At 38.4% G+C, this 12,477-nt stretch overlaps 1 protein-coding gene across 8 annotated transcripts in view; it reads right to left on the bottom strand.

Annotated features, from left to right (window-relative positions):
* Positions 1 to 12,052, bottom strand: part of LOC137137369 (phospholipid-transporting ATPase ABCA1-like) — a 139,495-nt gene extending 127,443 nt beyond the window's left edge. For 3 of the 8 annotated variants that reach the window (XM_067523551.1, XM_067523555.1, XM_067523558.1), the window contains exons 1-5: positions 11,737 to 12,051; positions 4,969 to 5,098; positions 832 to 925; positions 506 to 647; positions 199 to 326 (exon numbers count right to left, since the gene is read on the bottom strand). In XM_067523551.1, the coding sequence (XP_067379652.1) occupies positions 199 to 326; positions 506 to 647; positions 832 to 925; positions 4,969 to 5,034 (430 nt within the window). In that variant the 5' untranslated portion in view covers positions 5,035 to 5,098; positions 11,737 to 12,051. Of the gene's footprint in view, positions 1 to 198; positions 327 to 505; positions 648 to 831; positions 926 to 4,968; positions 5,099 to 9,044; positions 9,164 to 10,857; positions 11,679 to 11,736 lie in introns of those variants that run through there. The other 5 variants (XM_067523556.1, XM_067523557.1, XM_067523553.1 and 2 more) reach the window with 4 other exon arrangements.
* Between the last annotated feature and the right edge of the window lie 425 nt (positions 12,053 to 12,477).

Below are 12,477 nucleotides of genomic sequence, written 5' to 3'. Positions count from 1 at the left end.
GCAATCATTTTTTGGGACAATTACTCAGCAGCAATTAAACATTTTTATCAAGAAAGAATCATTCACACTTTACCCATGATGCTCTTCACCAATGTAAGAGGTAATGTTTTAAAATATTCTTAAAACAAGGCCCTTTCATGAATTTATTCATTTTAATATGGTCTCTGCATCAAAATGTTTACTTTTAAATTCACTTACCTTTACCACGGTTAGACTGCGACAGGACTAAAGCCCACTGGTTGAGGTCATCTGCCAGTAACTGTGCTTTGCTAATAACGGAGCGGTTCACCAGGAGGGTTTGCAACTCTATCAGCATCCCAGCAATTCTGGTTTAGCCCAAAAGACAATAATAAATTAATATGATAAAAAACCAAAGCATCCATTATCAACTGAACTTTGTGGAAATGTTATGTATAGATATAATTTTAAATCATAGCCAAAATATTATGCTTCATTATAAGGTCCAATGTATTTGACAGCCCAAAAGGAACAACCCTGTGCATACATGGAGTTGTTGAAGTTGTTGACTTGTCCTGGTGTCTCCCCTGGTGTTGGATAGTTCAAACAAGGATTGTTGATGTTACACACCATACCTTGAAGCCATGGCAGCACACCAGCCGATGGCATGGCTTTGTTTGGGTAGTGACCTAAGGGAACAGAGGGACTCAAATCTTATTCATCTTCTCAGCTGCATGGCTAAAGCTTTTGGCAAAGTATATGTCAAAACAAAGTTGTTGTTTTTTTTGTCTACTTAACTTGTATATCAGCATTTTGACATGAATATTAGCTCTGAGTTATAATTTTATTGCTCAGAACTGGGCTTGTACTTACATTGGTCTTTGTAAACCGGTTTATTGGTGGACCGCACCCACACCAGTATGAAGAAGAGAAACAAAGGCCAGATCACTTCAATGACCAATCGCACCTGCAGAAATGATAGATGGGTCTTGTTTTCATAATGAGTTTGTGGAATACGGTATTGTTTACATCATTTGCACTCGTTTCTAATAAATTAAAGATGTAGGCATTATGAAGATGAATCTTAAAGTCAAATTAAAAATCTTATTAAGATAATACGGGGTTGTTAAGGCGTGCGGACACCAAACAGGGTTGGTTTTTGATGGTTTTAATTGTTGTAAACAGTAATTTCATATTAGTATGATACAATCGAAATACATAATTTCCAAAATATCAAGCAAAATTATCAAAATCTTAAAATACAATACAATACAATGCTACTAAAATTTGCTTCAAGTTTAAACGATTATTCTAAATACAACCAAATACAATAATATAAATACAACCCAATCAACTTGGGTTCAAGTTGAAAACAATAAAAACGGAGGGGCCGTCGAGATGCCGTAAATGATTTACCAAAATTATCTCATGGACTGTGAGCCTTTGTCCATCCATATAAGTTTGTTTACAATGTAGCTGCTCACGCCATAGTCCATACATTATGCTGTTTGCCCTGCTATTTTCTCCAACTGCTTACGGGATTAAAGGAGTAACCTCTGCTTGTGACTCCCCAAGCCAAAGCTGTGAAACACTCCTTATCATTGCCTCACCACACTCAATATGATCCTGGATGAAGAATATCAGTCATTTCTTTACTTTCATACAACCACTTCAATACTTCCTTACAGGTAGCACCCATTGTGACATTGTCAGGCTTTTTTTTTTTTTTTTAACCCCCAGGAAATAAGTGAAGAACAAAATCTAAAAAGCAACTGGATGGCCTCAAGACTTCTTCTCTAGGTAGATTTATAGGCACCTACCTGGGTTATTACAGAGTCAAGCTTCCACATTTTACAAAAACACCTGTGTGCTCAATTTTACCACGTTCAGTGGACACGGCGAACCATTGGAGTTTCTCAAGGTAACGTGCATCTCGAAAAGTTGAAGGCCAGCACATTTCACTTTATACAGGCAGTTTATCTCGATTGTTAAATGTTTTAAGCAGGAAGTAATATTGCATGGTTTCTAATGCTCCAGCTCACTCACTCCCTTGAGTCTTTATCCCACACCCTCTGTCATCGAGGCTTTTACGTGTCCCTAGGCATACCATCACTCACTAATCCCGCAAGTCGCCCACGAGCCCTCCCTGCTAACCTCGACTGACCTGGTCTGTCTGCGTACTCATTTCTCTCCTTTCTAGCAAAAGAACAAGCTGGAAAGCGCCATCAACCCATCCCTAGCTACAGCTTTTAGTTCGTATCAGATGACTCACATTAGCACTTATTATAAGGCAATAATGGGATTGTTGTCTTCAAGTTTGAACTTTAAGATAGGCAGGGGTAAGGAAAATATAATATATATTATTTGTTACGCCACATCTGCATGGAAACATACATTTAGGCAACGTTTCTGCAGTATAAGAAGAGCAGGAAAAGGGTTAAACACATTTATCAAAGTTCAGTCGGGTATATAGGCATATCGGGACTCTTCATTCGTACAATTTTTTCAATAAATTACAGATTGGAAAATTGCACATATTTCAAAGAAACTAGATAGAATTTCAAATTCAGTCCTTTATTTCCCTCCAGTGTGTGTGTGTCGGTGAGAATATAGTTCTGCTGAGAGGGTGAATTATCATAATGTATTCCAAAGAAAAGGCATAGAGAGGGAACACAGAGATCGTGGGGACTTTCTCAGTGTCTGGCTCCCCAGGCATTTGCCATCGGACACCAGCTTCTTTGTGAATAGATAATCTCCACCTATGAAATTATGTGAAATACTGGACCATAAAATCAGTTTCATGCCTGTTATAAAATCTTAAAATGCTTGGTGAGGCATTCATATAATTGGTCATTAACCTTCACAGGCCCTCCAGAAGCACCATTGTCCTTGCTAACTCCCACTGGTTTAGTAATAACAATATTTCATGTTGACATTGGCCAAATATCCTACATCCCAAGCACAAGACCACCACTGTCCCCTAACAGTCTACGAGAAAAGTAGGCCCATATTTCATCCTTTCTAAAGGATATCATCATGTTCTTCAACTGGTTGATAGAAGAGTTTTTTTCCCCAGTTACAACATTGTAAAATTGCAAATGATTTTGCCTTGAGTTACTCCAAGAAAGTATGAACTTTGATAAAAGCTCATTTTTTGTGTGTAGATATCTTTTGTGCTTCTCTGGCAACAGGCACACTGCTGTGCCTCAACCCCTAACAAAACAAGTGGGTGGATGTGACTCCTATCATCACTGCAAGGGTATAAATCAGAGAACACAATGCAGCTCTTTCTAACAGCTGTCTCTTCCTCAAAATGACTCATAAGGCTAACTAGATCCTTGACAACTTGCTCTGACCCTTGAAATGCAGTTCTGACACATGGTGTAACTGTATCTTCCTGCAGCATGTGACCTCTTGGCCAACGTGAGTGACATCAGAGGCAATAATATCCCCACATCCATTAATGGATGATCATGTATAGGCTGGTGTGGGATGAGAACAGGGGTGATGATGGTTGAGGAAGGTGGCCACAGCAAAGGGAGAATGAGACTAAAGCCTTAACACTAACGTTTAAAGGTGTTTACATAGTACCAATGGTGCGAATAAGCGACACGAAAATGCAAACATTTATAAGCACCACACGTATACTTTGAAGAGCTGCTGTGTTACTGTGTCTGAGGTAAAATATTGCTCTTTGATAAACAAACCAGCAAGTTTAGCTCAGAGGTGCAACTTCAGTAAGTAAAACAGTAGGTGGTGATCAGTCTGTGTGATATTTTTTAGTGTGTGTGTTTGTGTGTGTGTAAATGTTTAATGTTTTTCTGTTAAGTTGCTTCAAGCTGCATTGTGAATGGTCAAAGGTGCTCCTGTCACCATCAAAAAGGGAGAAATCGACCTGGGGATGAAAAAAATAAATGCCCCTTTTTCTCACATTGATGTGAAACGCCTTGATCACACCTTCACACCTTGATGTGAAACGACTCATTGACATGTTACTGGTTCGAAAAACATTTCAGATGTACAAAACATTCACTCGGGAAATTTGCATCCAGTGTATAAAGACCTTAGGAATTAGGTTTTAAACTGACATTGGCGATTTGTTAAATAATTTGTAAAAAATGTATTGCAATTATTTCGGGCAGTACTGTGATTGCTAATTAAAGAATGTACACGATATTGATAATTTTCAAATGTGTATTTCTCAAACTGAAACAAAAGCATGGATTACCAAAACTAAAAATATTGGTAATTATTTTAGGAACTTTATCTTTTAACAAAATGTGGTTAATTGCACACTATTTTACTATACAATTTATCATAATCTACTTCTAATATCAGAAGCCTTAACAGTTTATACAGTAGACTGTTGTCGACATTTCAGTATCTTCTAATGTAGTGGGTGCAAACACGGGGGGGTAACCTCCTGCTATTAAGGTTTGTACATTTGATAAAATAAAATGGACCGTACTGTAAATAGCCGCGCTATATTGAATTTAAACTTTAACAAGAACAGTTTCAGTTGGTATGTATATATGAAGACTAAAAGCTGGAATAGACAGCATGTTTTGTTAAATGCAATGAATCTTTGTAAAACACTGACAGTTGTAAGAAAAGCGAAATGAGTATTTGCCCTTCAAACGGAGCTTTTAACATTCATCACTGCCTATCTGCTTCCATTGGGCTGAAAACCTGCTTTGTTAGATCTAAAATACAGGCAATGTGACATAACATCCACAAGAGATAGATCCCTAAAAATTGAAGGTGACACTTTGAATTGGTCAGCATTAGGGCAAGACTGTGCTTGCTCTCTACTGGGAGAGTTTAAGGGGTTTACTTCTATAGGAGACAATTTTCAGAGTAAATCCCCTTTATTACCTTTCCCTCCCATGAATAACTTAGCTGCCTTTGATAACACAACTCTGGGACCAGATCCTCATTTTGCCCCCATTGCCAACCAATTTTAGCAGCTATATGTTGATTTGCAAAGGGGGTCGGCAAATGTAAGTTTACCTTTTGTCTCTTCCGGAGTGTGAAGTTCTTCCACAGGAGCAGAGTGAACTGTGTCCAGAGACCCATTACAGCTTATCCTGGCAATATCCTGCCAAAGCGTCACTATGGCAACTGGCCCATTTAATAAAACCTGGAGGGAATAAAAGACAGAGTTTGGTTTTAATACAGAGAAGCAATGCATCTTGGGGGAATGCCACTAATCATTCACTTCCCCAGGCCTTGGGGCTTGTGGTGCAGCACCTGTTCTATGAATTATCACCTATACTCAGCAAATCTCAGGACAAAACTATGTCTTGGCACACGGAGGTTACGCAGTTTAGATCTACAGTAAAGAATCTTCATCATTTACCATTTGTTGTTTTATTTAATGTACAGCATGTAGTAGATGGGAAGAGGCAAAAATAAACTGTGCTATTTAACCCATTAGCCATCACTGTTAGTTTTCTGTTATTTAATCTATTTCCTTTCTTTTTTTTTTTTTTTTTTTGGTGAACAGGATAAAATAAAGAAACTACATTGCCATTTGCCTGACTTTTTAGGTGGATCAAAGGTTGCTGTGAATTATTTACTTCGGGTTTTACTAGCCACTAAACACTGGTTACAAAGATAATAACACATTTTTATTACATGGAGGTTTTTACACCGTTGCATCAAGCTATACTTCTATCAAAATGTTGTGATAACCCTTTATTTTTAAACTTTAACACACAGCATTAACAATCCAAAATTTTAAGCATTTTTTTATTATAGTACTAGTATAGTACTAAGATAATGTGTGTAAAAGTAATTACATGTGTTTATAAGCTATGGGACTAACGTGTTAGCTTTGTTGTTATATACATTTTGATTAGGATCTACTGACACGGTCAGACCAGGACATTAGCAATTTACACTTTATACATAAACAATTACTGGAATGTTAAAAGAAAGACTGCTGCTTTGATGTGCTAATAACATATTTAACATTGCTGGAACATGAAAGAAGACCCCAGGTGATAACATCCTGGACGTTGGTTTAATTTCTTTTTTGAATTGATTTAAAACTATGTATGACGAGCAGGCATTAAAATGAAAGGTGACCATAGATGTCAATTAACCAATTTATAATACATATTGTATGTAAAGTGGTAAATGATCTGTATAAATGACATTTATTCAAAGCGCTTTACAGTCTTGCTTCCAATTCAAACGCACTAATGACAGTGGCTGCCATGCAAGAAGCTCCCCTGACCCACTGGGACATTTTGAGAGAAGGAGCTGGGAGTGGACCCGCTGACCTTGTGGTTCGTGGAAAACTGGTCTAGCAACTAAGGTACAAGCAGCCACATACTGTACGTACTCTAAGTATGTGGGGCAAAGGGGGCAAAGAGGTTCACTTTAATTTACAGTCCACATTATCTAATTTACCATGTAAACACATGAAAGAATGGAGTCACAAGGTGGTCTATATGGTGACTATATGGTAAAATTATAGCCAAAAATTCCCCTCATCTTTCAGGATTTCCAGTTATGTTCATCTTGCGTATAAAAGCTGCTCCCAAATGAAAGATTGTGTCTTATACAGTTCTTTACTTTGCCTGTTGTGATGTCTTCTCCCAATAATCCTGCACCAACACCACACATTGTCAGTACATTATTAAAATGATATTAATCAAATTTCCATATGAAAAGGAGTTGTCTTTGCATGTTGTGGTTTAAATCGAATCTACAGACTTTTACCTGCTATTAACACTAATAGAAAGAAAACACACAGAATGCTTGATTTGAGATGCTTGGATTTTAAGTATAAAAACACAAATAGAGGCTTCTGAAATGCTCCAAAGCACTTAAAGAACATTGTTATGAAATGCTAATATTCAATTCCAAGGTGTCTTACAGGGCACCTCCCTCGCTCAGTGGAGACTTAAGAGGAGACACTAGACATTACATTCACTATGTGATGCAGGTTGGGATGGTGAATGGGCTTTTTAGCCCAAGGGTAGTCCTGACAAATGTGCCACCTTTTAACGCTCCATTTCCTCTTTCTGTACGGGTTCCATCTTCCCTCTGTGTGTTTACATTATTTACTGCTACTTCATGGAGGTTTTATTTACTGTCATGGGAAAGTTGAGGCTCTCTTACTGCCAAATAAACTCAAATGGGTGGATGAACTACTTCGATGAATCCTGACCAATAATCAATTTAAAAGTATTGGTGAGACGGCAAGCACAGACTCTCTTGGCTAACATTTGGTTTTGCTGTCAATACCTACACTGTCGTGTAGGGCAACTGGTTTCAATAATGCCAGGAACGCTATATTTTTCATCAATGTACCACATATCACCTCCTATGTGTAATTTTTCTTCTAGTATACACTAGCCTTCAGTTAATAGCTTACTTTGTTTATCTTTGGGGGGACATGGTAGTTTTGGAACTGCACGAGGTTCAGGTATTTATATGTACATGGTCTAGCATTATCATGTAACTGAACTCCACCAAATGCTTGTATAATTGAATATGTGCTACATTCTCTCGCGCTGCTTTCAAGCCTCGTCTTTTGAAACATGTGGTGCGTGAGAGAAGGACAGCTTGGTACCACCTCCACTCTAAAAATCACGTCAAGCATGAAGGGTAAACAACATCTCTAAGAATATACTCAACCCATATGTCAAATGTGTGTGCGTGGGTGTGTGTGTGTGAGTGTGTGTGTGTGTGTGTGAGAGAGAGAGAAAGAGAGAGAGAGTGAGCAATCGAGTGAGCGAGAGAGAGTTTTGTTCACATCTGAGAAATGAGATTGGTCTGTAAAAGATGGTATATGCGTGTGGGTGAGTGTTTTGGAAAAGCCAAGCTCAAGGACTCTTGTTCAATTCCACATCTAAAGAATACATAACAAGCAACAAGAGGGTATGATTGTCCTTTGCATTGCATTTGCAGTGTTACAAAAAACACAGTGAACATGGTTCTCATAAGAACCAAAATCTTTCCGTGTGAAGTCTGTTCCAGAATATCATTTTAATCTACAAGGGCGAAAAGAATAACTGAAATAGGTTCTTTATGCCACTTTTTGAGTTGTTTTTCACATAACCGTGGCCATCGGGCACTGGCATTACATTTTCTCAGCATCATTAGTTCTAAAGAACACCCGAGGAAAGGTGCAAGGAACGAGGGGGGGAAAAAAGAAAGAAAATGTAGTGATACAAAAAGCAAAAATAAAGTAGTGAGAGGAGGTGTAGTAAGTGCTGATGCATGCCTGGCATTTAGGGACTAGGGAAAGCAAAGTGCATTAGTTCAGCCCCTAGGATGATTGAAAGAGTAAACAGATATTTGTCATGTATCATGAGAGCAGAGGACAACAGAGGATGCCAGCAACGTCCGTTACAAGGGGACCGATATAGCCTTATGAAGGGTGAAATAGTCCCTGTGCTCCTTTATTCAACTGGTCGTTTTTCTTTTTCTAACTATGTCTACTGTAAGCGCCTTTACAATGTTACTGCGACAACAGGAATTAATACTCCACACTGTAAAAAGAAGGTTCAAAGAGACAATTATGTTACTTGATGAAATTTGACCAGAATTAAACCGATTAGCCTAAATACTCTAAAAGAGAAAGGGGGGGTCCTAAATATAACACTGTATAACACTTTGCAAAAGATTCTAAAAATATACCATCCATCCCCTTAAATTGAAACGGCAAAACATTAATACGATTTTTCTTCTATCTCTGAAGTAGACAAAGCCACAAGTCCCGCAAAAATGAAAATTCTGAGGTGTTCTTCTGCCAAAACAAATATGGCAGCAACTGGTAGCAACTTTAGCTGAAAAGAACAAACCGAAGAGAAGAAAGATGTACAAAACACAGATTTGAGTTGAAATCCATGAGGCATACGGATGTAAAACAACTGAAATAAACCTATATTTACAGTAGATCTCCCCGTGGTTGTCACTGATGTCAGATATTATGCAAATATTTTACATATTTAAAACAATGTTGAGAGACATGAGTGTGACTTTCAGCAACTTTAGCAGAGCAAAACTTGCAGTTGGCTTTACTTTTGCTGCCGTCAGTCAGCTTAAACCAGTTTTTAACGTCCAACTACCTGTGGGGGTTCACACTGTGTCAGAGAAGTTTCATAAGTCCGACTACAAGTACACAAGGGCAGAATCGAACTGATGCCTGATGTCATCAGCATCGGGACATTCCTATAAATTCCAAACCCTGAAAGACAAAATACAGTTTGAAATATCTAAAGACCATTCATTCACCAACATTTGTATTTATGGTTTTATTAAAACAAAAGTGCAGTACAGGAAATATTTCGCCAGGGAAATGCTTTAAAACACTAAACCCCAGTACTATAGGCTTGAAAAATGGCTTTGAAAAGTTTAGATTTACCTGCTTGCTCCTTCACAGAGGTTCAATTCACGGCAGTTACAATGAATTCCAACAGTGACCTAGTTTCCCGATAAAAGAAAGTACCGCAACGTCCATAGAAACTTTTCAAACCACTCAAAAAGAAAGTCTACTCTGTCCATTCGTATGCTCAGTATGTTCCACATCACTCTTTCACAATATTTCAAGGATGTGACTCAAACACCTTGCGTTCGCCCCACTATGAGCGAGGAAATCAATGAATCTAGTGGCCCCGTCAAGCTCTATCTAGTCACTGCCACTCTAGTCTAAGACAGTATCCACAATGTTTCCATCAGCTATATAAACATTAATTCCTCACTGATTGCTGCAACTATAGTTGTACTACTACAGCTTACTTTTTTCATTTTGAGTTTTGGTTTCAGCCTCAGCGTCTTTGTTAACACTGAGCAGCCATGCTCTTCAGCCAAAAAGGCCTCTCGGAAATGCAGGCTTTCTATAGGCAGGCACCACGCTATTTCCGGGTGTCTTGGCTCTTTTGCATCTCAACATTACTTTCACTGTGAAACTGCACCTCACTGGCTATCAGCATTCTGTTTTCTTCTCCAACTTGACCCTATACTGTAGCTTTTTTATGCTGATACGTAAGAGTGTTTACTGCATCTACTTACAGCAAATTATGTAACAACTTGACAGCATTGTAAGCATTGTATCACTCCCGACAATTGCTATTATGCAAGCTCTTCAGGGGCAATCACAATTTGCAACAATAGAGTTAATAGTATAAAATCTCTCCTAGACTATATTGAGCATTTCTTTCAATTGTCCTAATCCTGGGGGCACATGGGGATTTTGTAACACAAAGTGCTATTATGTTTGCCATTTTTATTTTAACACTGTGACTACAGAAGATTCAAAACTCCTCAGCATCTAAAACAAGGTATTAGTGTCATGGATGGAGAAAACAATGAATATTACACCAACATTTATCTACTTGATGGCCTGACAACGGCATAGTCCCACAATCACTTATATGCGCTGAAAAATTGTGCCACTCTTTGAAAGACGATGTGGTAACATTAAGTTTGCATCAAAGTGCAGCAGCATAACATTTGCTACACTGATGTTAGCTCTGATTTTAATAAATAAATAACAATCTGAGAGTTCGGTCACACAAAGGCACATGGTATAAATGATCTACAGTATATTTAATGTGTGTGTTTGTGTGTGTGTGTGTGTGTGTGGGGGGGGGGGGGGTTCCTTTTCTAAAAGTGAAGTAAAAAAGTGTACTGCAAATACTTCATTATTAAATAACATTTTAACACAGTACTCAAACTAAACCAAGCGATCTAAAAGGTTATTAAAGCCGACAGTCGATCTGCTGATAGTGCATCCTTAGATCTTTTTGTAACGCACTGAGTAAAAGTGTGTACACGCTTTGTATGCCAAACATTGCACCACACCAACCATCACTGTGGTTGGTACACAATATTAAACAACCAGTACCTTGAATTTACATTAAAAAAAATAGTTTAACTTACCACTTTAAAAATCGTTGCGTTGTTACTTCTGTCACTATTCCAACCATTTTGCACCAAACACCATTTAATCAAAGACTCCTTAACCTGTGAGGCTGTTAAAATGCTTACACTGATATTAAATCAGTGATTGCAGGTAATCAGTTTTAGAGAAGTAATATTTCCAAGCTCTGGTAACTGCGTCTCCCGGGGCAACTTGTCAATCACTTTTAGCAGCTAATTACACATTCATTAGGAACAAATGAAACTAATAAATAAAAAAATATAGTAGCACTTAACAATTCATTAAGACATGTCATTCAAGAAGAAATATAATATGCACCAACAGTATGCAGTGCAGAGGTTCACCATATGTATCACTGCTTCTTTTATTGCCTAGCAGTAGCAGTAGAAATCATTAACATGGGCTAAAGTTCACAGGCTCTTCTCCTCTGACTCAGCAAACATTTGAATATGAGCACATTCAAATTTAATGATATTTGTTCAACACCTATAACACAACAAAGAACAATATGTACCTCATTCGGTTCTGTTATTGAATACCACGAATGAATCTACCGAAATCCTTTCTCTCCTTCTCAGCTCCTTTAATTTCCATTACAAAAACAGCCAGCCTCAAGACCCGTTTAATAAATGCTTTCAAATATAATAAGCAGTTCTCAGGGCTCTCTATTTGATCTGCTACAGACAAGATAAGTGAGGGAAAACAGAGACAACCGTATAGATACCCAGGCCTGAGTGTGAGCTAGCCTCAGGAGTAGAGCGCAAGCTACAACAACAACAACAAAAGAAGAAGAAACACAGCATCACACAAGACTTGGCAACCAAACATGTGTCCTTTTTTTTTTTTTTTTGACAGAAAACCTGTCAAAAACAACCTACCTCCAAGCTGTTTGAGTTTCACCCATCAGCACATCTTAGGGCCTATACATGGATGTTACCGGTTTCAACTGTCGGGTCGTGTGACTCTCGCAAAAAAGCCACACTTTTACACCCTCTTTTCCTCCTAACAGCCTGCCTACCTCTCATGGTGTCTATCCTTTTACCCAGAGTCATAAACTATGCAAATGACCTCAGCTGAGTCTGTCGTAGCGACTGTAGCCACAGTAATGCCACAACCAGCAAGCACACAGGTGGTGTACTTTACACAACGTGTTCCCCTAAGCTTTACCCTGTAGCAGAGCACATATGTCTGCTTCTTGTAGTCCTGCCTGCGTCACCTGATAAGGCAAAAAAAGGGTGAACAGGAGCACTGCCCTACATTTCAGTGGCCTTGTTTTTTCATTCGTGGGGCTGTTTGAGTTTGTCTCACGGGGGTGTACCGTACATTTTTTCCAAATTAGTCACCGGCTCATGAGCTAATCCTAAAATTAAATCTGTTTTTTTTTTAAATACTAAAAACGTCAATAATAAAAATTGGAGATCAGATTGGATTATGGCATTATGCATTTATATAGCGAGATGGCCCCAACAGCAGAAAATTTGGATTTTGAGACAGATCAGTGAATGTGTCACACGGGAGGGGGCAGCCAAGTGCATTCAATGCAGTATTTTATAGCAACTATATAATTCGGTAACAAGGGGGCCAAGAGTTTATTATGCTGGGTGATAAAGAATTATACC

Source organism: Channa argus, chromosome 12 (genome assembly GCF_033026475.1).
Source record: "Channa argus isolate prfri chromosome 12, Channa argus male v1.0, whole genome shotgun sequence".
NCBI lineage: Eukaryota > Metazoa > Chordata > Actinopteri > Anabantiformes > Channidae > Channa > Channa argus.
The sequence above is the reverse complement of the archived record's forward strand: the minus strand, read 5'-3'. Positions and strand labels throughout refer to the sequence as shown.